General features: G+C 52.2%; 8 protein-coding genes across 8 annotated transcripts; 3 read left to right on the top strand and 5 right to left on the bottom strand.

Moving 5' to 3' along the window:
• Positions 1 to 249: 249 nt before the first annotated feature.
• V2A60_002936 (dienelactone hydrolase) lies at positions 250 to 1,375 on the bottom strand (the record flags this gene model as incomplete). The annotated part of the gene is made up of 3 exons (XM_083254280.1): positions 250 to 570; positions 717 to 1,101; positions 1,326 to 1,375. 3 exons carry the CDS (start codon positions 1,373 to 1,375, stop codon positions 250 to 252), a joined length of 756 nt encoding a protein of 251 aa, XP_083110406.1.
• Positions 1,376 to 2,585: 1,210 nt separating this feature from the next.
• V2A60_002935 (uncharacterized protein) lies at positions 2,586 to 3,473 on the bottom strand (the record flags this gene model as incomplete). Its single annotated transcript, XM_083254279.1, has 1 exon — positions 2,586 to 3,473. One exon carries the CDS (start codon positions 3,471 to 3,473, stop codon positions 2,586 to 2,588), a length of 888 nt encoding a protein of 295 aa, XP_083110405.1.
• A 567-nt stretch (positions 3,474 to 4,040) lies between these two features.
• On the bottom strand, positions 4,041 to 5,113 carry V2A60_002934 (uncharacterized protein; the record flags this gene model as incomplete). The annotated part of the gene is made up of 2 exons (XM_083254278.1): positions 4,041 to 4,862; positions 4,937 to 5,113. The coding sequence occupies 2 exons, from the start codon at positions 5,111 to 5,113 to the stop codon at positions 4,041 to 4,043; spliced, it is 999 nt and encodes a 332-aa protein (XP_083110404.1).
• Positions 5,114 to 14,203: 9,090 nt separating this feature from the next.
• V2A60_002933 (glycoside hydrolase family 43 protein) lies at positions 14,204 to 15,676 on the top strand (the record flags this gene model as incomplete). The annotated part of the gene is made up of 1 exon (XM_083254277.1): positions 14,204 to 15,676. One exon carries the CDS (start codon positions 14,204 to 14,206, stop codon positions 15,674 to 15,676), a length of 1,473 nt encoding a protein of 490 aa, XP_083110403.1.
• A 231-nt stretch (positions 15,677 to 15,907) lies between these two features.
• On the bottom strand, positions 15,908 to 17,192 carry V2A60_002932 (fungal specific transcription factor domain-containing protein; the record flags this gene model as incomplete). Its single annotated transcript, XM_083254276.1, has 3 exons — positions 15,908 to 16,252; positions 16,312 to 16,678; positions 16,735 to 17,192. 3 exons carry the CDS (start codon positions 17,190 to 17,192, stop codon positions 15,908 to 15,910), a joined length of 1,170 nt encoding a protein of 389 aa, XP_083110402.1.
• Positions 17,193 to 17,904: 712 nt separating this feature from the next.
• On the bottom strand, positions 17,905 to 20,020 carry V2A60_002931 (uncharacterized protein; the record flags this gene model as incomplete). Its single annotated transcript, XM_083254275.1, has 3 exons — positions 17,905 to 18,075; positions 19,250 to 19,498; positions 19,553 to 20,020. 3 exons carry the CDS (start codon positions 20,018 to 20,020, stop codon positions 17,905 to 17,907), a joined length of 888 nt encoding a protein of 295 aa, XP_083110401.1.
• A 495-nt stretch (positions 20,021 to 20,515) lies between these two features.
• V2A60_002930 (pyridoxal phosphate-dependent transferase) lies at positions 20,516 to 21,913 on the top strand (the record flags this gene model as incomplete). Its single annotated transcript, XM_083254274.1, has 1 exon — positions 20,516 to 21,913. The coding sequence occupies one exon, from the start codon at positions 20,516 to 20,518 to the stop codon at positions 21,911 to 21,913; it is 1,398 nt and encodes a 465-aa protein (XP_083110400.1).
• An 869-nt stretch (positions 21,914 to 22,782) lies between these two features.
• V2A60_002929 (sodium:neurotransmitter symporter family protein) lies at positions 22,783 to 24,885 on the top strand (the record flags this gene model as incomplete). The annotated part of the gene is made up of 3 exons (XM_083254273.1): positions 22,783 to 22,893; positions 22,950 to 24,419; positions 24,475 to 24,885. The coding sequence occupies 3 exons, from the start codon at positions 22,783 to 22,785 to the stop codon at positions 24,883 to 24,885; spliced, it is 1,992 nt and encodes a 663-aa protein (XP_083110399.1).
• Positions 24,886 to 25,183: the final 298 nt, after the last annotated feature.

Below are 25,183 nucleotides of genomic sequence, written 5' to 3'. Positions count from 1 at the left end.
CAGGTGTGGTGGGGCAACCGCCCGAATTTAAGACAAAAGTTACCCAGATGGGATCGAATGTAATAAGATGATGCATCTCATCGGAGAAATTGAATCAGGTAGATGGGGGTTTCTTTTTTTTTTTTTGTATTCGCTTTTATTAAATTGGTATATTGAGCAAGATGGCTATTCATTCTTCCGACGCTTTCGCGCATTTTCTGCTGCCTGGTGTTTTCCATCGTCCCTTTATCACAGCTTCGCCCCAGCTAGTCAACCCAGGTAGTGGTCGAACCAGGTAACAGCCTGGAGGAACGCTTGCTCCTTGGCAAACTTTTGCTGCTTGTCGCTGAGGTCGCTGCGGACTGCGAAGCCGTGGTTGGTGTTGGAGAAGAGGTTGACCTGGTAGGGCTGCTTGGTCTCGGCGAGGATCTCCTCGGAACGGTGACGCTTCTCGGCCGGGAAGATGGAGTCGGTTTCGGCGGCAGAGATGGCCAAGGGGCCGGTAATGGCGGCGAGCTCGTCCTCGTCGACAAAGGAGGGGTGTGCGACGTAGCCGACCTCGATGCCGTCCTTGTAGTGGCGGACGACGTACTGTGAGGGTTGCGAAGAAAGGGAGACGGTTAGCTCCTCCTTGAATTGCGCTTTTGCTACCTCCCTACCCTCTTCATGAGGAGGAGGGGTCCGGGGCGGGTGGGCGCTCGTATGGAACCAGCTCAAGAAACCAACAGAAAACGTACCTTGGCACCAAAGCAGTAGCCCACCGCGCCAATGTGCTTGGCGCCCATGTCGCGCAGGGCTGCAATGGCCTTGACGACGATGGGGTCGACGGCCTCCTTGGTGTGCGGGTTGTCGCCGCCGGTGCCGTGTGCGAGCCACTGGGCAAAGTCGAAGCCCTCGACGCGGTTGAGGGACACGGGATCGCCGTTGAAGAGGTCGACCACGACCGTCAGGTAGCCGCGCTCGGCAAAAGCGTCAGCCATGAGCTTGCTGTTCTGCCAGACGCCAATGACGTCGGGCAGGTACAGGATGGCGACGTCCTCGCGCGCCGTCTTCTCGGCCGGCGTGGCGACGTAGGCCTCGATGGTGTTGTCGATCTTGATGATTTTGCCCTTGGGCTCGCCCCTGCGCGCATGTGTTAGCACGGACAGGTCCTTCTTTTCTTTCCCTCTTTTCTTTCTTTCTGGCCATTTTTCGGGTATTTTCTTTTCTTTTGCCGGGCGGATGCTGGCGCGTTTTGCGTTGGCTTTTCCGTCATGGCGGGGTACCTGGGTAGCTTGTCCTGGTGCTCTCAGGATGCTCTCCCGCACATGAGAGGTAGAGGAGAGGGGTACGAGGTGCAGACTCACTCGTGGAGCGTTCCCAGGGTGCAGCAACGAGCAGGAGGATTAGAGGCCATGATGAATGTGCGTTGGTCCCGTTGTTGTAGGTTGCAAGCTACTCGATCTGCTGTTTGAACGAGATGATGCCTACATCCCCATACTAGGAGCAGTGACGGGGGAGCGGAAGCTTTTTATGTGTCCTCGCTATTTACTAATACCTACCGTGTAATTGTCTCAGCCACCCTCTTTTTTCTTGGTCTTGTCCCTCTTATTCCACCAAGACGCCATTGCTACGGCCCGAGGCAGTGGAACCCCCCAAAAGAGCTCAATGGCGAGTGGTGGTAGTGGTGGTGGTCTTCGTCATGTATGGACAACTTTGGTGACGCCAACGCCTGCCCCTCCTCCCCACCAGTGAAGCCGCTCCGAAAGAGCTGCCAACCACGAAAATGGTACAATGAAATTGAAAAAAAAAAACGAGAAGAGTAAAAATGGTCAGGCTCGGGGTCAACTTTCTAAACCCCGTGTTGGAGGGTACAATTCTGAGGAAAAATCTACGCATATATGCCGCCTCTTTGACCAATGCAGTCGGCACACATCCCTGCCCGTGGCAATAGGTCGGCCGTGGTTGGCCTGTCGCGGGGCTACACGGGTATCTCGAGGGCAGCTTCGGCAGCGACGCCGGCAGAACGCGACCGAAGGAAGAGCTGGCCTCGCCTTGGAATTAGGTGTCTTCATCTTGCAGTTGATTTGCTCTCGTTTTATTTTATTTTTCCTATCCTTCTTCTTTCTTCTCCTCCAATAATACCCCGGTATCGGATTCTCCATTTGAGAAACTGGCGCCGCCCTCTCCATTTGGTCCTTGCGCGAATGCCGCGGCTTGATTCTTGACTTAATTCCATTTAGCCCTTTTTTGTTTTATTTTTGATTCCTGACTTTTATCACCGTGTATGTGCCGCCGGCGTTAAGCCCCCGTTTCCGTGGCCGACAGGTCCGGCGGGCAAAAAAAAAACGGGCACGGAACCAGCAAGCACCGACATTGAGAGCACCGGTCGTAGAGAACAGGTCACAATTCTGGTTTCTTCGTTTACAAGAGAGTCAAAAGTCAACCAGTGTATTTTACTATATCTATTTTTTCTGCGCCTTGAGCGGAGTAGGCAAGAAAGATTTTGCAAGGCTCCGAGGGTAAATGCATATTGTCTGTATTTTGGGTATCATGAAAACGTAGCCTTCCTCCTCTCAACGATGCTGGATGCATATGTACACGTCTTAAAAATTGACCAAAAATGCCTATTTTGTCCTCAATCCCTTCGATTTTCGCTTTTTAAATACCACAGCGCCCTCGGCCGGGCCCGCATCCTCCGACGTCGCCGCCGTGTCGGTGATGCCACTAGTCGCCGTATCTAGCTCCTCCTTGACAGGAGGCTCCAGCTTCACATCAGTCTTATCCTCTGCCTTGACTACCGCCTCCGCTTCTCCCGCCCCTTCACTTTTCACACCATCCTGTTCCGTAGGCTGCTTCTTGACCAGCGGCCCGCTGAGCAGCGCGTCCAGCTCCGCCTCCTGGTCGTCCGGCATCGCTTTGGAGTCGCGTCCCCAGCGCCGCGGCTTCTTGAAGAGACCGCGTACCGCCGCCTCCTCTTCCTTTTCGTCCTCATTCTCGTTGCGCTTGCGCACGCCCGACGCGCGCGCCTCGATCTTGTTGTCCTCGCCTTCGCCTTCGCCAGTCTTCTTCGTCTCAATCACGCGCGTGCTCGTGACCGTCCACTCTCCTGGCATGGCCATCTCGGGGCGGAAGCTGCTCGGTACCGAGACGCCCAGCTCGGCGAGCTGCTCTCGCTGCTTCTTGAGCGACGCCTCGGACGAGGCCACGGGCGGAGCGGGTGGCTTGTGGGAGGAAGCTGTCGATGATGAGGATGGCCCGGGGAAGCCCGGGGAAGAAGGGGAGTTTCTCGAGCCCGAGACGACACCATTTAGACGGTCAATCTCGCGCTTGGCACGCTCCTTGTCTCGCTCGTCTCGGTCGTGACTGCGGTGCAGGTCGCGCAGGGAACGCTTGATGGCGCCTTGGTGCTTCGCCGTCGACTCGTGGTTTGCGCGCTCGAGCTTGGTGTCGCGCACGTAGACCGCGCAGTACTTACACCAGTACCGCGGCGTGGATTTCCAGTATTCCGACATGCTTGAGTCACTTTCAGGCGACAATGCTTTCCTGTTTTGTGTGTTGTAACCTAGACCTACGCAAAAGGTTGTCGGAAACGTAGGCTTGTCACCGGGTGCAAATTGTATGATTATGTCAGCAACCCTGACCTTATTACAGCCACGAGCAATGCTACTAGCTCAATCACACAAGTCTAACATGCTTCAATTGCGCGCCCTCATTTACTCGCGTCGTTTATCAATTATTAAAGTGTCAATCTTCTACCCATTTATACCTGTGACTATGTGTGTTATATATTAATGCTTACGCACCAGCGAGGCCACCGCCATGAATGCGACAATAGAAGAAAAAATTCACAACCACATTAGATCCGCCAAAAAAACAGTTCCATAAAAGTAGCAGTACGCCACTGAACCGCTTCCTTTCCAAACGCACGGTAAAAATGAATAAACGTTAAGATTCGTTGACTGAGCAGAAAATGCAAAACTGCCGGGGACAGAAAGGCCGAGTACATGTTTCGCTCTGAGCGACATCGACTGTTCCTTGTCCCCTTCCACATCTGCTAGCAACCTATAATTTCAAGGCGCTTACAGGAAAAGAGCGGCAGCGAGGCCGGCAGCGGCAAGGCCAGGAATCGCCTTGGCACCAGCAGCGATGGGGACGGTGGCGGAGGCGGTAGGTGCCTGAACCTGGCCGTCGGAGATCTGGGTGACCTTGGCGCCACCAGTGGGGGCCTGAACCTGACCGTCCGAGATCTGGGTGACAGGGGCACCGGTGGCCGAGGGAGCCTGGACTTGGCCGTCGGAGATTTGAGAGACGGGAGCACCAGTAGGGGCCTGAATCTGGCCGTCCGAGATCTGGGAGATGGGGGGCAGGTTGCTGGGAGCCTGGATCTGGCCGTCCGAGATCTGAGAGACGGGGGCGCCGGGAGCCTGGTCGCAAGGAGTGCTGTGAGCCTGGACCTGGCCGTCGCCGATCTGGCACATGGGGACGGGGACAGTAGTGGTCTTGACCTGGGGCTGACCATCGGGGAGGGGAGCGACGACAGTAGTGACGACCATGCTAGTAGCGACGGGGGACTGCATGGGGCTGCCACCGTTGGGCTTCTGAGCGCTGCAGGGCATGGCGACAATCGAAACGGCCTCGCACTGCTCGGCCCAGCTGCGGTCGTACAGGTTGTAGAAGTCACCAGAGCGGCATTGGTAGAAGACGGTGGAGCCACCGATGGCGAGGGAACCGTTCTGGCAGGCGGAGAAGCCGGCAGTGTAGATGGCACCAGCCTGGGCGGGAGGGCCGTCAAACTGGAACTGATAGTTGGCGACGATGGAACCAATGCGGCCCTTGCTGTCGGTCAGGACACCGTCCTTGAGGTCCAGAACGAGGGCCTTGTCACCGGAGCACTGACGCTTCTAGTTTGAAGGTTAGCATATGCATGTTGTTGGGCCACCGTCGTGCTCGAGTTCACGGTTCTTTTTTCACATACCTCGATGGAGCGCTTGCTTTGGCCGCCGAGCTTGAAGACGCTGACCTCAAACTGACCGTCGTAGCTGGCGGAGCAGCCCTGGGGAGCAGAGGCATCGGGCTTCAGGCCGGAGGCAGCGCCCTGGGGAACAGCGGCAACGGTGGCAGCGAGGCCAAGGGCGGCGACAGTCCACTTCATTTTGTCTAGAGAGTTGATTAGCAAGGTATTCGCGGGCGAATCAGAGGCACCAGAGCAGCATCGCGTGAGACAAGTGTGTGACATGAGAAGAACGGCCACAGCATTCCAGAAGGATACCGGTGATATAATTGGCAAATCGGTGCAGTGGTAAGCACGGAGCAGCGGCAACGTACCAATTGAATTAGGTTAAGATGTGAAAGCGAAGGAAGCGATCCGAATCAGCGACGGGATGACGAAGGTCGTGATCTTGTTAACCAAAACGATGGGTGGAAACAAGAAAGATATCGTCCGAGGAGCGAAGGTAGAAGTTGCTTGGACAAAAACAAAGAATAGGATGTGAAGAGGAAGAGAACAGACGGGTGGAGAGGAGGGATCGGCTTGGGTACATATATTCTCAAGGTGCTGGGTCCAATGTTGTTTAGGAGGAGCATTGTCTGGCCGTTTGGTCGTTGCGCCTTGGTAGAGAGAAAGAGGAGGAGGGGTGGGAAGAAGGAGAGGGGGGTGAAGACGGCACTCATGAATTACTAGACATTAGAACAGGCCCAAGAACGGACAGGTAGAAAAGCAACTAAACTAAACAACTCCAAACAGAAAGGTCCAAGAGGCCCGCAGACTAGGTTAGGAGCCCCGGTTTCTGGAGAGATAGTCGGACGAATGTACGGAGTACGGATTACGGAGAAACAACTCGTTAGTGGCAGAAGAGGAGGAGCAGGGCTGCGGGTTCGGTTTGGTCTGGGTGGATGGACTCGGCGAGACGGCAAGGCGAGGTTGGTACAGGCAGAGCGAGAGAGAGAAAGAGACGGCCGAAGAAAGACAGTCGAGCAACTGTCTGTATTGGTAAGAGAGAAGGTTGGGATGTGGCTTGAGAGGCAAGTGGAGAAGGGGGTGTGTTTAGATGGAGAGGATAGCTTACCAGTAACCACTTCGAAGGGGAATATGAGAGGGGGAGAGAGAGAGAGAGAGAGAGAGAGAGAGAGAAAGACTGTTTAGTGATAGCACGTAACCGAGATGGCAGTGCATGGCCGTGATGGCCACCAGTCGAGTGCAAACGGGGGAAAGGGTGGCGGGCATGCGTGGAGCAGTTGATCCTTTTGGCGGCAGGAGCACTGGTGCACAAGTGCAGTACATGGGGCGGCTCGGAAATATGGGGAACCCTGGTCGAGTGAGAGAAAAGGCCCACACGACGGCAGCGACAGGGGGGTGGCTGGTTCAAGAAAGTTGGCAGGCCGGCTGGTGGAAAACAAGACCTCGTCAGCAGCTGGCAGCTGAGCAGCTGGGGGGAGGTTGGCAGTTGGCAACTGCGGTGTGATTGCGAGGTAGCGAGGGAGTGGAGTGAGCAGAGAGGCAGGAAACGGAGGTGGTTAGCAACCATTCCACTTGGCTGCAACTTCGATGGCAGCTGGCAGCGGCATTGGCAACTGGATTGGATTGGCAATTGGATTGAAAACTGGATTGGCAGCTGGCAACAACAAACGCTGGCAGCTAACTAACGGATGGTAAACGCCGAAGCCAGGCACCACCAGGCAGACAGCCTACGCTACCAGCTCTGTGCATACTGAGTACTTTTCACTAATAACGGACAAGAGAAGAAGAAAATAGTCCCGGACACCCCCATCTGGGCCATCGTTGTACAAACGCCACCCACCCACCCCCCAAGGACCATTTCCGCCGCTCCCGCAGCCAACCACAGCGCTGAACGGTGGGCCTAGTCAGTGGTCAAGGCACTGATATGATGCGAGGAGAGCATGTCCTTTGCCAGTGGCACTGAACAAGGGCCGAAAGCCCCTTTGCTCTGTGTAGTTAAAAAAGAAAAAAGTACATCACTGAGAAGGATGAATTAAAACTAATTGCGGAAATTTAGACGAGAAAATAGAGCATGGAAGAGGTAAAAGCAGAAGAATTAGCCTTCTCTGGATATTTGCGTGAAAAAAACAAAAATAAAAACAAAAACAAAAATAGCCGCTTCCCATCTTGTTTGTCTCAAGGGAGGCTTTTTGCAGCGTCTTTTCTTTTTGTTTCTACGCTACGCTCCCGTCAGACCTGACTTGGATTTCCCCCTCTTCCCCCCCCTTGTAGGGTCAAAAAATATATCATGGCTGCCCACTGGCCCTCGTTCGATGGCCCGCCGGCTTCTCGCTGGCTGGGCGATGGGATCGTAAGTGGGGGAGGGGAGTGCAGCCCAGCCCAGCCCAGCCCGTAAGTCGGGTCGTGTCGGTCCTCCTGTCTTGCTTGTCTTTGCTGCTTTGCTTGTTGTCTGGCCTTGGCGTCACGCCCTCAATCAGATCGTCGCTTGGTGGTGGTGGTCACAATCGTACCCAGCAGAGACGAGACAAAACAATCTCGATCTTGTCGAAATTACACGCCAGCTAGTTGACTAGCAAAATTGACCAAAATAAACATTAGAGGGAAGAGGAAGAAGAAGAGAAGCAAAGAGGAGCGATGGAAGGGCTTCATCAAAGCACCTCAGCATTATTATTCTCCCTATCTCTCCCTTCCGAAACTTGGCGCACACGCACCCGCGCACGCATTTTACTAATTAACACCTCACTCCAACACACACAAAAAAAAGTATGAGAATTTTTTATCGAAACCTTCTTCGGAAAAGTAATAATGGAGACCAAAAAAGCCAATTCTGCTACTCTTTCTCCGTCATCACACCTCAATACGCAACACGCCACACAAAACATCCACAACACCTCAACACCTTTGACAGCCAACTCGGCCTGAATTCTAGCGCACCATTGATCCGTCAATGCAGCCAACTGATAGCAAAATACGAACTCGGTAGCTCATCCAGGCTTGTCAGCTTTCATCTAACCCATTTTCGACTGTCAAGCATGTGGAACCCTTTACCCATCTACTAACAACTAATTGGCGCATCCTTCAGGTGGCCCGTCCTGTCAGGCTTGAACAACATCAGGTTTTGACTTTCGTCCATTCTGAAACCCCAGCCAACCTCTCTTCGCGCCGTTTCTCCGTGCCCGCCGAGTCTTTTTTTTTCTCGGCATCGTCTGTCAGCCGATCCCAGCAACAGTTATCGACGAGGCTGGACATGATCAAACGGACGGACGTTGAGTCGAATCATCGATATCATATGACAACGGACCACATCAGTCAGGCAAGATGAGGCTTAAAATAACCTCATTCTAAATTCCTCCCGTCTCTCATTGTTCGTAACGGAATGCTGCACTAATTGTTCAGACATGCCTGCCCACGCGTGGTGTTTCGCTCAAGACTGTCACTACTTATCATGGCATGATTCTAGGTCCATCAATCGGGCAACGCCCTCTTTAAAACGCGATTTCTCGTCTTTTCAACAGAATTTGTGCTCGCCTCGGTAGACTCCTCGTATCTCTGCAACCAACGAGGCTGAGTTCCCCTTTTTCTCCTCTATCCCTACTCTTCCGAAGCTGGCCATCCTCCACACCACCACCACAGTCAAGATAGTACCAGCACGGCGTCAAGCCCACACGCACATACACACCTCTCAGTTTTTGCCAACCACCAGTCATTAGTTACTAGCTGCCTACGGAATAGAACGGTCAGACTCCCCCAAAATAGGACAGGTTAGGTTTTAACTATACAGGTGTGTCTGTGTCTATGTCTGTGGGCTCCTGTCAGCGCGCGACAGCTGTACGCTTGGCTGTGGAATGTTGAGAAGAGGCTGGCCGGGTTACGCGTTGTCTAGGCTTGTTCCGTTCCTGCATCCCACTCGAGGAAGAAAAAGCACAGTCTTTCCCTTCACGCATATGCCCGCGTTTCGACTATCTCTACAGAGTATCTGTTCTCTCTCTTGTCTCTCTTTTCACTACTTGTGAGTATTTGTTGCCTTTTTTTTCTCCTGAACCCCGCCGCCACCGCAAGGTCGTGATGTAATGGGCAAACCCCCCTCTACTTACTAGGCAAACACTCGGTCGTGCGCAATGGCTGGCAAGGACCGAGTTTATTAGCTCCAGTTACCCATCATCAAATTCCCACCTTTCTACAAAGTACAGCTCAGACAAACTCAATCCAAAGTCAAAAAACGTCCCAAAAGCCCTGGCTGATGGTTGCACGAGTACCCTCCTTTTTTTCTGCTCCCTTGCTTTTGGAGTCCTTTTCAGATTTGCCGTCACTTCCCACCACAACAGTCCTATTTCGTTTCGTTCGCATGACTGTACCCTCATCAACGAACTACACAATTAATCTGCAATAAGCCACCATGCATCCTGTAAATTACGTGGGTGGTAGTGACAACGCAACGTGACAGCTGGTTTGCTGGTCTCCCGCCTTGCCTTCTCTCGCTTTCTTACCCTTCCCCGCTACGCTCATCCATCCAGCACAACAGCTAGCAAAGCCCTCCGATACGCCTGCCCTCTGCCCAAGTTGTGGCCTTGGCCGCTTCGAGTCGACCCGGCCGCATGGCGCTAGAGCATGCGAGGCACCTTTGGGCGTGGCAACCAAGTGGGCTGGGTGGCTGCTGCTTGGGGGTTGTTCCCCTGCATTGCATTTGGCGCTCCTCTCGACTATTCTGTTACCCCGTTCAACTCTTGCAGTCCTCGATTTCACCTGTGTAGCCTGACATGGTTAGTGGCAAATCAAGCCGAGAAAGAGAGGAGGAAGAAGAGGAAGAAAGTCAATTGATTGCTCCGCTATCTTGTTCTTGGAATGGCATCCCGCACCTGTCGCACAACAACGGACGATTGCTTCTTGAACCCTGCATGAGTGCCTAATCTGGCCAATGCGATAAGAACTTTGCTACCTCCCTAGATGCATGTTTTTGTACTCCGCACCGATGACCTCGAGACATTGGCATAGCTACTTGTCAGTTTCGGGTTGTCATGGAATCGGGCAATTGGGTCACCCCCCTGGCAAGCCTGCAAGGCAAGCTCTCATGGCTCTCTGCACCCACATGCTCCTTGGCGATTTACAAGGTATACTCCGTACAGGCTCGGCATATTCCTACTGACTACTTATTAGTAGGCGCAACAGGCCGCTCCTACCATAGACTACTGGTACCTGCCTAGCTCTAGTAGCCATCTAGGTCGATGTACACATATGCGTCCCCGAGATTCCAACTCGTGCGTGCGCCGACTCGATTGCAGGGACTTTGACCCTGAGTAGCACTAACGACGCAGCCAGTGTGTTGGTAGCCGAATCCTGCAATTCCCCTTCATTTGCAACCCCAAATTGCCTCCCTATACATCTTCTAACCAACAGGCGCTGTTGCTCAAAGAAACCCTCACTCCTCACGGATCATGAGGTCATGGCCGACCAGGTCTCGAGGCGCCATACGACGTTGTGTGTGTGGGACAACGGGCGACAAATAGCGGAGGGGGGGGTGTACGCCAACCCAGCACAGCTGCTTTTGGGCTGGCCCGGCTGAGAGGCTTCAAGCTGGGCGATCGCCCATCTCCTCAACCCAGGCCGAGCAGCTTTGGGCAACCCGCCTGTTCCTGGCCCAAGTTGCCGTCGTCGCTTGGCCTGGTGGCGGACTTCTCCTTTGCCTGCCAATTCTGGCTGATGAACTAACTTCAGTACTGGGAGCAGGTCAACTTGGGCGATGGTACTCTGTCCTGTTGGCATGGTCAGAGCTTTTGCTTGGAATGGGGTCGGAATAGGTTCCTTCCGCGCCTACTAATCCGCTGTAATAGACAGGCCTTTCATCAACTTGAGCATGGGATCAACTCGCTGCCTCGCCACGGCACCCTCCAGGGCTTCGGGCCTGGCTCCTGGCAGTGTCCCGCTGCCTATCATTTACCATTTTTGCAACGCTACACGGCAGATCGGTCAAGGCAACGAGGATCGCTACGTTGCTTGTACTCGACTACACCACTTGGCTAACGTAAACCGAGTCACAGATTCATTTCACATACTTAGAATATGGCATTCACCGCAATCTCGCCTGCCTTGGGGGAACCCCTGTCTTAGCAATCAAATGGCATCCTGGATTCTTGGGCCGCGGCCAATCCTCTAATTAATCAAAAGAAGAAGAAAAACAAGCTCTTGAATAGTACCGTGGCATACTGCCGGAAGGTTAGGAGATGGTGGTGGGATTCTCAGCAACTTTACTCCGTGCCGACGGACACTTTTTCCATATCCACCTAGTAGTAACTACTTGCTTGGCGGCAGCCTCGTCCTGCCGGCAAGAGCTGCAAATCCGGCAAAAAGGAATCACGATGAGTCGTATCTTACAAATACGAAGTAATGGCCTTCCACCTACTCTAGCTCGAGCTCCCAACGGTATGAGTCCCCTCAACCCCGCGCGCTGCTTGAACTTTTGAATTGCTTCTGGAACTGGCATTGGGAAAACCTATGGCCTACTCTGTCCCATATCGAAGAAACTGCTCGTGTACTAGCTGGCCGCACCTCCTAAAACGGGGATGAGGAGAAAGCAAATTCCCGAAAGCTAATGCATGGCAAAACTGTATGGCAGAGTGCAACCACAACCTCGCAGCGTAGATCCATGTAACCGGATGGACGCAGCTGCGCTTCACGCGGCATTGCTCACAGCACAGTCCGTCCTGAGGGTTTCGATCACCACACCCACCTCCTTCTTTTTAAGTTTGGCATCTCAATAGATTCTCACGACGCCATGCGGTGCCGATTGGCATTGCTCTCATAGCTAAAGGGCACCGAAACCGGCCGGCCAAGACGCCGCTTGTTTTTTGGTCGTTGACATCACCTACCCTTGAGTGGTAGGATATTCTAATTTTCATGGAAAGAAAGGATGTGGCGGGTCAGCCAAAAAAAAAAAACACCGGGAGCGTTTAGTCTCGTATCTAGGTTGTTACCATCTCTATGATGTAGGCATGAGCGTGCTTCTGCACATCACTAACGCACGCAGCTTGAGCCAAGCTAAAGTACGAACTCTCCACCAGCGATCATCTATATCTTGTCAAACGTCTTTTTTTATCCGGTAATTACCGTTCCAAACAATGACTCTCCCTCCTCTTTTGTTTTGGTCTTGCTGTTTTTGTTGTTCTGGACGCTTGCGATTCAAGCGTGGGCCATTCATCCTTTCACGCCCCCCCAACCCCCGTCCAAGTCTCTCATGATGCCGTCATACCAGAGTCTCACGGCGGAGGTTGGGACAACCGATCAGCACCATGCATCTCCATTCGTATCCAGTCAGCAGAGCAACTGTCTCGGCCTCTAGTAGCTGCAACGGTCAATCTTGTAACTGTCTAGACTGTCTTCTTTCCACTTGGGCCGGATCCTGCAAACAAGCTTGCACATTATTCTTCTCTTACGGTAAAACCTCCCAACATGAAAATCAGTGACGCACAGTGCGGGCCTGTGCCAGAGACCAGAAGTAACACGCGTTTATACCGGGGTTTGTCCTTGCGGCGTGCTTTATTTCAATGTGCGGCACGAGTTTGGCATCTGGTTGTCTGCCCTTGCCGCTGGTCTTCCGAGATGCCTTCGTCGCCTGGTGAACAGGCGAGGGAGGGCACGCGCCGGCAAACCACCCACTCAGATTGTTTCAACATTCCAACGCTAAGCGCTCTCTCACGTATGCAATATCTTCGAGTCGCAGATTCCGAGATCACTCGACTTCGATCCGCCATCGCCGACCCTCGTGCCTCATGACAGGACCACCATGCCGCCGACGCCGATGTTTTCAACATAACTTCATGCCAGCCGTCTGGAAATAACCGTTATGGGGCTGTGCCAAGTGAACTCCAGTGCCCTGGAGTGCGATACAGAATTGGCCGAGATTACTTTCTCCAGAAGGCTCATATCTGCCACGCACTAATATGCGATGTTATGTCTCAAAACTGCGACCGGTCTCCAAACTCGCCTTTACACCCTGACACCCCTAGCAAGTCCATGTTCCACGAAGAAACGCTGCGGAGACTGTTGCGAGCGAAAAGTGTGAGTGTACCATATTTCTTTCATTGGCAATCTTACACGGGCCTCATTCATGTCGCTCCGCTGCCAATCAGGCCAGACTCCAACAATACAAAGCCTCGATTGTTGCTCAGCAGCAAGCCGAACACGAGACGAGTTTCTCACATTGGCTTGTTCAGTGGCCGCAAATGCGGGCTTCTGCTTTAGACAGCGTATCTTGTTGATGACAGCTTCGTGTTCCGTGGCAGGTTCATTCTCGATATGAGCCCCTCCTGCAAACCACGTACAATTCCCCTTATTTTCCGCGTCTTTGCCAAGATGGACCTCGATACGCACATTTAACTTACCAGCATGAATTTCATCACTGTTGTCCGTCGCAAGGCTGGTCTTCTTGGACTGGCCATTCCTTCTTTAGTTGTCAAGCCGGGTTGTAGGCTTCCTGCAAAACATGCTCCAGGGTATCTCCAAATGTCGTCGCTCGGGTCGCAACTATGCGAGGAGCGGAACGTTGTAGAATTCAAAAATAGGCCTTGCCGCGAACATAGACACCACTTTCTTGAAAATGTATCGAGCCAGTCTGTTATTTCTACTACACACACAGAATGTGTCGCACATTATAACAAGCCCAGTGTAAACGTCCCGTGCGTAACCTTTCTTGGTCCCGTCAAGCATTGGGGCGTTGCCTACTTCCGATCGCACAGGAGAATCCACTGACGGGGAACCCTGTCCATATGAACATACCTGTATACTGTACGAACAATAGGGACACGAAAGGGCCGGCTAGTTAGAAGTGGCGCTGTACGCTCTTTGGCTACCGTGATCTTGCGGATGCGGGGCAAGCGCGAAGTATTATGAGACAGCGATCCGAGGGAGCTGTTTACAATGCGTCGTGGCGCGAAGTAGATGAGCATACCTTTCCCCTTTACAGTCACCTATGTGTTTATTGATTTCACCCCTAATATTTTGTAGAACAAATCAACTTTGATCTGAACGCACGCAAAGGCGGTCGACCTTCGCACCCAAGCTCCCCCACGATCTGTGCATCCTCCTGCAGCCACGCTAACTAGTGTGTATCTGGCAGGTGGTGCAACCGTCGCAGTCTGCAGCAAGTCCCATGGTCAAGCTCATGAGGTCAAGATATATATAAGGGCCGAATAGGGTGAGATTCTCCGCCGCGGGGGATTTAATGCTGCGATATCGCCCTCTTGGTGTCGTTGCGCGGGCCGTTGCCACACCTCCTTCGCACAAAACAGCAACATGAGAGCCTCAGCCGTTGTCGCGACAGTGCTGCTGTCCGCCGTCGGCAAAGCTGCATCCGATCTAGATTTCGCTACTAACCCGGCCGGGAACCCCTTTGTCGAGGGCTGGTACGCTGACCCGGACAATGAGTTCTACAACGGCGAGTTCTGGGTATACCCGACCTACTCACACGAGTATGACGCCCAAACCTTTCTCGACGCGTTTTCCTCGCCCGATCTCATCAATTGGACGAGGCACCCCGACATCCTGAACACTTCCAGCTTCCCGTGGGCGAAGCGAGCCGTCTGGGCGCCGGCCCCTATCGCGCGCGACGGCAAGTACTACCTCTACTTTGCCGCCAACGACATTCAGACGAATGACGAATACGGCGGCATTGGAGTCGGGGTGGCGGATCGCCCTGAAGGCCCGTATCTGGATCCTATTGGCAAGCCTCTCATTGGCAAGTACTACAATGGAGCGCAGCCGATCGATCAAGATGTCTTCATCGACGACGACGGCCAGGCTTACATCTACTACGGCGGCCACGGCCACGCCAATGTGGCCCGCATCAACGACGATATGATTAGCATCGGCACTTTCCCTGACGGTGACCAGTACAAAGAGATTACGCCAGAAAATTACGTCGAGGGGCCTCAAATGTTCAAGCGCAAGGGCAAGTATTATCTCTTCTGGAGCGAGGGCGGCTGGGGCGGCCCTGATTACGCCGTCTCCTATGGTATTTCCGACAACCCAATCGGTCCTTTCAAGCGCCTGGAAAAGATCCTCCAGCAGGACCTGGCCGTGGCCACGGGCTCGGGTCACAACGGCGTCATCACCGTCCCCGGCACCGACATCCACTACATCATCTACCACCGCCACCCGCTGGGCAGCACAGACGGCAATGACCGGAGGCTTGCCTACGATCGCCTATATTTTCGTGATGATGGCACCATACAGCCCATCATCATGGGCGTTCAGGACAACTTCAAGGACAGCAACATGATTGGCTGGACGACATACGGCGGTTCTTGGGATACGAGCTCCCGCAAGCTCAAGACGACGGTCTCAGACGGTGGCAAAGCAGCCATCAACACCAACTTCACCGACCAATACTTTTCCGTCGACGTGGCCATTCCCAGCCAAAACGCCGGCGACGCGGGCATCATATTCCGCGCCACGAATCTGCAGGAAGGCGTCCATGCGTACCGCGGGTATTACCTGGGCATCAGCACCAGCGGCAAGATTGCCATTGGTCGCGCCGACAATGGTTGGACACTAATCAAGGAGGTCAGCGCGCCGATTCATACCAACAGGGTGTACAATGTTGCTGTTCGCGCCGTGGGCAGTCAGCTCGACTGCAAGGTCACGCACGGCCGCGACGTGATTGCCAGTTTTACCGTGTCGGACGACAGGTTCCAGCATGGCACCAATGGCGTTCGTGCGTTTCAGACCAAGGCCACCTTTGACAACCTCGAGGTGCGCCATGCTTGATGAGGATGAGATGCGATGCGGCTAGGCTATAGGCTATTGCATTTATATAGATATATATATATATATATACCAAGATTCTGTTGCAGATGACGATACCTATCATACTCGACCAGATGGTCAAATCGACGAGTGACTTCTATTTAGCCTTTCAAACAATCGCTCAGGATATGTTGACCCTTTGAAGGGAAGTCATGTTCTCATAGTTGCTGGCATTTCACACGCGAAAACTGTCTAATTTGTCGCTGGTAAAGACACTTCTTCCGCAGGTGGCCACCATTGGGACCACGCCCCTTGCTCGTCTAAATTGCTGCTCACTTCTGCCAGAAGTTGTGTCAGAAGTGTGTTTGTATCGACCTCTGGTGCTATCCCGTCCACCGATTGCCTCTGATTCTCTGCATGTCTGGATAAATCTGCGCCGTCAATTTCTTGAGTATGCTGATCCGAACGATCTATTCCGCGGAATTCATGGATTGACTGGTGGAGCACGTCAAAGTCTGTTCTTGTCCTGCCTTGATATCGCGACCGATTCTCGACGGCCCGAGAATACAGAAGTGAGGCATGCTGGATGGTTTTAATCTTGCAAACAAAAAAAAGTTAGAAGTAGAGTTGAGCAGAAATGGAACGCGAGGACCTACCCATCCGTCAGCGATTGTCCAGATTTTTCGAAACTGGTTGAGATAGTCGAGGCACATGTCCATGCATGTTTTTGCTTGTGGACTTCGACCCAAATTCATCCGCGGAAAATAATAGACGTAGAGATTCAGATAGCCTGCGGAAAAGGCGCAGAAGCCGGCAAATGGCGTCATCAGATGAACGCCACACTCGGAGGATTCGTGAAGAATCTTGGCAATATTCTCTGCAGCGCCGAATAAAGCCCGGGCACTCTCATCCCACCAGCCCTCAGGGGCAGTAGCCTCAAGCATGGGATGATCAACAGGACCTTGTGGCGTCGACTCGAGTGTGGGTAGAAAGGGAAAGTACTCTCGATGGAGCATCAATGTGCTGTCCGGCGGCGGATTAATCTCCAGGGAAGCAATGTTTCGCTGGGGCGTACTCACCTAACGTAATATAACAGATTGAGATACGAAAAGGTCTCCCCATAACCGAGTGTCATGTGAACTGCGACTGAGTTATTTGGGTAGTATAATTTGCGATGTTGATTCGCTCTCCAAGTCTCCAACTGATCGCGAGACGCAAACCAGGGCGACCCCGGTACCCATGGGCAGTTTGAAGGCGCACACATGCCCGGTGCGCGGCGGCCGTCCTGGAATATAAATGCCATCAGGTGTGTCCAAATGCCAAACCCAGCAACCAAGATCTCGAAACCTTGAGTGATGTCGAGTATACCAGTGGTGTGGTTGGCATAGGATTCGTCACTTCGTGGCGCACTGGATGATGGATCCGGCCCAAACGCAAATTCAACAACGCCGACTGGCCGAGGAATTTTCAACTTGATCATTTCTGACATTGGTAGCATCGGTGGGTTGTAGGTACCCGAGTTGACCATGCAGTCCATGATGAAGCAAGCCCAATAGGTGCGAGTCTCGATGGCTATTGAAGTGGCGTCGTTTTTTCTTTCTGAAGTCAGATCTAAGGGATATGGTGCGACCCGCAAGCTATGCAGAGCCTGCATTATTCGAATAGCGACTCCTAGCGAGGCCGATTAGTGCCTGTGAGACTGAGCAGGTTCTTATGGCATCGTACCGCAGTAAACCCACGCCTTGTGGAAATCTCGGGTGCCCCATTCATGGAGAGTGATGATGAGCAAGGCCTGGACCACCTGAACATTCGGGGGCTGCAAGATAAGGTCTTTTAGAAGATCTTTGGTGTACAAAGCATAATGCTCTCGCTGAAGGAGATCTTCTCCCCAGGAGGCATTCAGGACACAAATCTGAGAGCGCGTCACTGCCAGTACTGCGCTCAAGAGAGAAGTCGCTTCTCTGGAACTACTTGAACGGAGCTCTGCGATAAAGCTGGGCAGATGTAGAATGGCCAACTCTGGGAATTTGTTCGTAAACACATTTAAACATTTCATCACGATCCCCGCTGGTAGATTGCAGATGTGTCTTTCCACAGATTCTTTATCATAATGGCTTGCCGACGACACAACAGCGACGGACGAACGTGTTCCCTGATCAAGATCGGCAGAGTAGCCAATGCTTCTCATATTTTGCATGGGGCCCGCACCCGCGTCGCTCTGTTGAGGAGTCTTCAGCAAGGTCTCTTCATCATCTTGATGATTGGATGGTGTTGTTGAGACCCGACTCTGGCGAGTTCTCTTGCGCCTGAATTTCCCTATCGGGGTCTTTGGAAGGCTCAGTGCACACCCGTCCAGATTTGACCTGCGGCATCGCTGGCATGGTGCGTTTCCAGCGTGCATGCATTTCACCTTGGATGCTCTGATGACAGTCAGCGTTTGCGACTATTGATGGAGTCTCGATGATTACCGGCAATTATCGCAGGATAAGCTCGTACGCATCGCAGTCCGTCCCTCATGGGCTTATTCCAGCAACAGAGGTTGTAGTGTCGGAAATGGTGAGTGGTCTTCGGGAAAGACGGGTACGTTGATCGGGAAAGACTTCAGTCTTTTCCGAAGCCGGTACAGGTGAGTGGGTCGTCGGCGTTCGTGGCGACGAGCCGAGCAGGGAGGACGAAAACCGCACCGACACTCGTAGATAAAGTTGAATTTTTACGGGCTCTAATATGAGTCATGCAATAAGTATCCATTATTGTTCAGTTAATCTATATAATTTTTTCGTGTAATAAGTGCGCTCATTCACAGTTTGAGCGCTGTAGCTTGTGCTCAGCCTGTGCGCGGTGTTATGTAAACGAGGCGAAAAGTACCGATGCTATCCGAACCACCATTTTAGATCCTTGCAAACAAGTCCTTTGCCCTCCGCACGCGCAGAATAACGGAGAAGACGATGCCGATAGCCGACATTGCACCAGCGTAGTATGCCGCAGGCCGATACGCGGCTGTGTCCGTTCTAGTTCCGGCCAGTGCATAGAGTTGTGCAGCAATTGGAGTTCCCTGAGCCTTGTTAGTTCAATTATAAACCGAACGAGGATGATGTTAACCTTACGAAAAAGAATCCAAAGAACCACCCTCCCCACATAATGGGCAGTACTCCCATGGTATTTTGCTGGCCGAAGACAGATCCGAGGACAGTAGGGAATAAGCTGAAGAACGAGCCACAGCCTATGCCATTGATAACAGCAAAAACAGCAAGAACTCCCATGCTGGAGGAGAAGGGCCAAATGGCAAGCGAGCTTACTGCACAGCAGACCAATGAAACAAGAAAGCTGTTTAGAGGCCCCAGGAGCGAATCGGCAGTGTAGCCGGCGCACACTCGTCCCACTGTAGATGCTATATTCCAAATTGTCAAACCAATGATCGCTGTACTTCCGGATTGGCTTATTGAGCGAGCAAAAATGGGTATGAAATATGGGGGAATAAACAATGGGAAGCAAGCCAGGGAAGAACCGAAAAAAATGAGGAGGAAATCGACTTCTTTGAACCGATGCCTAGATCTGTTAGCTCCGTGGCCTTTCTCGAGTTCCTGGCGCGCTCACATACCATTGAAGCTTGGGTACCGAGTTCTGGGTCGAAGCAGGCTGCTTCATGAGGCAGGCGGCTGGGAGACAAACCGCCCACAGCATGAATCCCAGAACCCGAAAAGTCCAAGGTGCACCTATGCGGCCCACCATGCTATTCGTTGCTACGCCCATCACCGCGGCGCCAAGACTGCCGCCACCGAAGACGACACCCGTTGCGAGACCGCGGCGTTTCCGAAACCACTGCAGAGGCGCGGTAGAACATGGCTACATGTCCCTGTCAGCTTGAGAATACCACCGCACAAGTTAATTCAGTCTTACCAAGATGGTCAATCCGCCTCCGACGCCGAATATAACTCCGTGAGTAACAAAGAGTGCGCCGAGATGATGGGTCACCCAGCTCGACACGAATTCTCCCAGTCCAAGCAAGAGTGCCCCTGCAATGGCAGTCTCTCGGTAGCCAAATTTTCGAACAGCCTTACCCACAAATATACATATTGAAGTCATAAATGATGTTGCTAGGGAGCCGACAAACGTCAATGTGGTCAAGGACATGTTGGATTTGCGCGCCAGGTCGGCCTGTAAGATACCCCATGAGTAGATCACGCCCATGAACACGAAGAGAGAAGATGCCGATGCTGTAACAACGATCCACCCCCTCCAACCATCCAGGTGGTGGTCTGATTTCATCGCGGAATCCTGATTGTTCTCGGCACCGCTCTCTTCATCGGATTGCTGTACTGCGCGTTCGAACGGCTTCGGCCGGTCTGAAGGCTTTTCGTCAGACATATTGATTGGATCTGAGAGAAAAGGTGCAAAGAACAGAAAAATGTAATGCGAAGAAGCGAAGAAGCGAAAAGGTAGAAATACGCATTTATTTGAATCCACTATAATGGTCCCGATTCATAGTCTTTCGATCATCCTCGTCGGTTTTGAAGGTGGCATTCAAAGCCGAGAAGTTGCCTATTCTGGAACTTGCACACCGGACCGTCGCCGGTCAGACCCGACAAACATACTGGCGGTCAAGGGTATCGACGACGGCGCTAGGAGAGAATCATTCATCATTGTAGCATTGTACCCCATTTTTTGTCATTTATGCGCCCTGCGGTGAACGACCGTCGTGTCATGGGGAAGAAGCCGATACCGCTATCGGGTTTCGGTTCTCGAGCATCAAGACTGATACGAGTCTAAACAATATAAATAGATGTCGTCGGCAGGTTTCAAAGCTGGAAACTTCTCTACGAAAATGAATCAATCAACATATTATAGCCCCTATGCCTCAACATGTCTCCTCATAGCAATGCCGAAACACCCTTACGACCTGCGACGGAGAATCGAACCGTTGAAGGCACACACTTGATGCATCGGTCACTCAAGGTCGAACCCGCAATGGTCGAGTCTGCAAAAGGCCTTGAATTGCATCTTGCAAACGGACGTACCGTGCTTGATGCCTGCGGCGGTGCAGCGGTGGCCATTCTCGGTCATGGAAATGAAGAAGTTACAAAGGCCATGATTCGCCAAGCCAACAAAGTTTGCTATGTGCACACGCAATCATATACTACGCCCGTGGCGGAAGACTTGGCCAACTTTATGCTCGAAGGAAGTCCGCATGGGCTCGAGAAAGCCTTTTTTGTCTGCAGCGGTAGCGAAGCCGTCGAGTCGGCGCTTAAACTGGCGCGCCAATACTTTTTCGAAAAGGGCGAGACAGATCGCGTGCACTTTGTGTCCCGGAAACAAAGCTATCATGGAAATACGATGGGATCGCTGTCTGTTTCTTCCAATCTGGCCCGCAAGGTTCCCTATCAAAACTTTGGGTATCAACATGTAACACATGTTTCGCCAGCGTACGCGTATCGATACAAACGAGACGAAGAAACCATGACCGACTTTACCGGACGTCTCCTGGAAGAGCTCGAAGATGAGTTTCTGGCTGTAGGACCCTCAAAAGTCATTGCGTTTCTTGCTGAATCTGTCGGCGGTGCTACTGCGGGATGCGTGCCGCCACCACCCGGCTACTTGCGCGGCGTCCGGGCCCTCTGCGACAAATACGGGATACTTCTCATACTGGATGAGATCATGTGTGGTACAGGCCGTTGCGGGACGTATTTTGCTTTCGAGCAGGAAGATGTCACACCTGATCTTGTGACGGTCGCCAAGGGTCTTGGTGGTGGTTACTGCTCGATTGCGGCCGTCCTTGCTCACAAGAGAGTCGTGGATGTCATCCGCCAGGGAACAAGCTCATTCAACCACGGCCATACCTACCAGGCACATCCGATTGCCTGCGCTACCGCCCTGGCCGTGCAGAAAATTGTGCGCCGCGACAACCTCGTAGCGCGATGCGCTGCCATGGGAAAGCTTCTCGAAGCGAAACTGCGAGCGGAACTCGGCGCCTGTCCTTCGGTGGGTGATATTCGCGGCCGCGGACTTTTCTGGGCCGTGGAGTTTGTCAGAGACAGAGAGACGAAGGAGACCTTTGATCCGTCCATCACCTTTGGCATTAGGGTTCAGCAGGTCGCATTTGAAGCCGGCGTGGCAATTTATCCAGGTTGGACAACAGTGGATGGCACAAGGGGAGATCACATCTTGCTAGCACCGCCGTTCACCGTAACAGAAGAGGAGCTGGATACTATTGTCCGTGTACTTAAAGGCGCGATTGCAACACAGGAACAAGAACACATGTAAATAGAGGAGGATGCGTGCCATAGCTAGACCATCATCACGCACAACCTTGGGCCGCTCGATAATGAGGTACAATGCTTGGCAATGATAAGGCTTTACATATGAAAGAGCAAAACGGCGAATATACGCAGTTCATTTCATGCATGACTGAGAAATTGTGCCGCAACAAGCGATGCCGAAGTTCGTACTATATACAACCTGCTGTTTGGTAGGAACCGTGCCCAGGGTAGATGATTGAATCCTTCCCGTTCGCTTCATTCATTCTGGTTTGCTCACATGCGAGCCAAGGCCGAGTCGTTTTTAATTCAACTGCTGCCAAGAGTCTGGGGACAACGCCTTCTCTCCACTAATTCGTCTTGTCGTCGCCGCACGCGTCGATAGTTAGCTAATGAACATGTCGCCTGGCAGGCTAAAACTCTGGGCGCAGCTTTTAATGGCAGAGATCGGCATAATTACTACTCTAGCAGAGCCTTATTTTTTTCCTTATTCATGATAGTTCGCGAAGAAGCCTCACCGCGCACCCATACCCCTTTAGGGCCGGACTTGTCATTTGGCATCTGGGCGCAGCAGGCTGGGTATAAGTGCGCGGCGCACTCCCGCAATGTGATTCGCTGTCTCTTGGTTCATAGATGCCCAAGATTGTTAGCTGAGTCTCGGCGAACGCTTAGCTCATATTCTACCAAGGCTTCTAATTTACAATGGTGAAGTCAGCCAAGAAAATCGCGGGTTCACACACGGCTTGAGCAAGTGCCTTTTTGTCTATATTTTGTTATAAGAAGGATGATGAGACCTCGACAGCAGCATTCCAGGAGCTCCTGGTTTTGTGTTGTAAATTTACTTCCTTGTTAGTTTTACTTTACGCTGATTTGATCATGGCATCTTTAGTAAAGAGGGTATACCGATTCCTCTCGCCGGACGCAGAGAAAGAAGAAGATGGCCGCGATAAATGGCCTTCGCGGGCCGCTTTTGTCCTCGCTGCAATGGTACGCAACTGTTCGTTGCCTTCTACTTGTATAATTTACTAAAAGATCGCTCTTAGGGGGGCGCTATTGGCCTCGGAAACATGCTGCGCTACCCCTCGGTAGTTTTCGCAAACAATGGCGTGCAGTGGTTTATCCCGTACTTCATTGCTCTGTTTTTCCTTGGAATTCCGATTCTGATTCTAGAGATCTCGATCGGGCAGGCGTATCGCGGCGGCGCCGTTGTCGCCTTTCACGGACTCAACAATCGAACAAAGGGTATTGGCCTAGGCGTTATCATGAACGGCTATGTCGTTGCCACATATTACGTTCCTATTATCGCATGGATTATGCGGTACTTTAGATCCTCCTTTCAGAGCCCTTTGCCATGGACCGGCAGAGGTGAGGAATTCTACATGGGGGACGTCATCAGAAACCCAGACCCAATTCCCGGCGCTACGAGTGGGAGCACAGTTACAAGTTATGTCACTTATGCTGCTCGTGGTATGATTGGAGAGACAGTCGGATGGGTAGCCTTTATCTGGTTCCTTGTCTACCTCTGCATGTACAAAGGCGTCGGGGTGACTGGCCGAGCAGTATACATCACGATGGGTCTCCCAATCATCATGATGTTCATTCTCATTGGTCGCTCATTATCGCTACCGAACGCCATTGACGGGATCAAACTATACTTTGCGGAATGGCACAGTGACAAGCTTGCTGGCGGCGATATTTGGCAAGCCGCCGTGGGTCAAATCTTCTTCTCAATCGGCGTCGGCTTTGGCTATTTCACTTCTTACGCTTCTTATAACAGCAAATACTCAAATGCTGTCCAGGACGCCATCATTATTGCCTTCAGCAACTCTCTTTACGAGATACTTGCCGGATTCGCCGTCTTTGGCGTGATTGGCTATCTAGGATACGAGCCAGATCAGGGCGTCACACTTGGCACGTTTACGGTCGGCTTTCTTACATACCCCTTGGCTCTGGCTGAGATGCCCGGAGCTAATGTCTGGGCTGTGTTGTTTTTTCTGACGCTGGCGTTGCTTGGTCTAAGTTCCGCTTTTGCTCTTGTCGAGTCCCTCGTTACCATGATTTGCGACACCAACTGGGGCCAACACACTTCTCGAACGCGGATCTCTACCGGCATCATCCTCGTGTCCTTTTGTCTCTCACTTCTGTACTGCACAGAGTTTGGCTTTTACCTTCTGGATGCTGTCGATACTTGGACAAATAACTTAGCCCTGATATTTGTTGTGTGGTGCGAGGCCGTTGCGATCACGAGCTTCTACCGGTATGTTGATGTCGTGGGTCAGGTTGGCCTTGCAGCATATGGTATATACAATTCGGCCTACGTTCTTGCCATGGTCCTCGGAGTTGCTGTGGCTCAGTCTGTCAGCGCCGAGGCCGGAGCAGGGACCGGCTTCGGTATATACATTGTTGGCGCGTGTGTTTCTGTTGTGTTGGCTAAATCGCCCGACTCCTTGGCCCCATCATTTTGGGGCAGAAACGGTCTCCTGAACAAGTTCTGGTGGCTTTCGTGCTATTCAGTAAGTCTAATTTGTACATGGCAAGATTGTAAGCCACAATACTCATGAATGCTAGGCAAATCAGCTTTGTCGCGACCTGAACAATGTCGTGGCAATCGGCAAGAACTGGAGCATCCCAATCGTCTGGGGGCCTATCCTTCGCTATATATCTGCGCCTATCATGGCAATTACATTTTCATTTGCTTACCCATCGTTTTATGCTGTTCGCAACGACCCTCTGCATATTTTTGCCTTCGCCACTTCACATGTGGTCATGATCATCATTGCGCTTGGATTTATTGTACCAAGGACCTTTGACATTTTTGTTCCCGCCGATAAACTGCACATTGGAAAATCTTTCTATGCACCACAAGTTGTTATACTGGGAATTTTGAGTGGTCAAGAAGCGGCGCAAGTGGAGGCAAATAGTCAAGATACAGATGAGGACAAAAACAGGGCAGCAGCGGGGACGAGACATATGAGCTGAGGAGAAGCAGTAATGTCAAACGTCCCGTTACATAATATGAATTAAAAAGGCCCTCTTCGACATCCTTTCTGACAGGCCGAGCATCGTCCGTTACCAAGGGATGAGCTCCAGTTCAGCGAATGGTGCATGTGCCCAGACAAGCCACGTCGTCAACTGGCGCCTTGGCCGCTTGGCCATAGATGATTGCAAGAAAAACACAAAGACAAGGAAAAATTTTGACGCATCACACTAGTTTCAAACCATGGTATTCTTATTTGATTGGAGATAGCAGCTTGACTGAGGTTCTATCTGGTCACGA

The sequence above is a fragment of the Cordyceps javanica genome, chromosome 2 (assembly GCF_051103115.1).
Source record: "Cordyceps javanica chromosome 2, complete sequence".
Lineage (NCBI taxonomy): Eukaryota > Fungi > Ascomycota > Sordariomycetes > Hypocreales > Cordycipitaceae > Cordyceps > Cordyceps javanica.
This window is presented reverse-complemented; position numbering and strand designations above follow the sequence as displayed.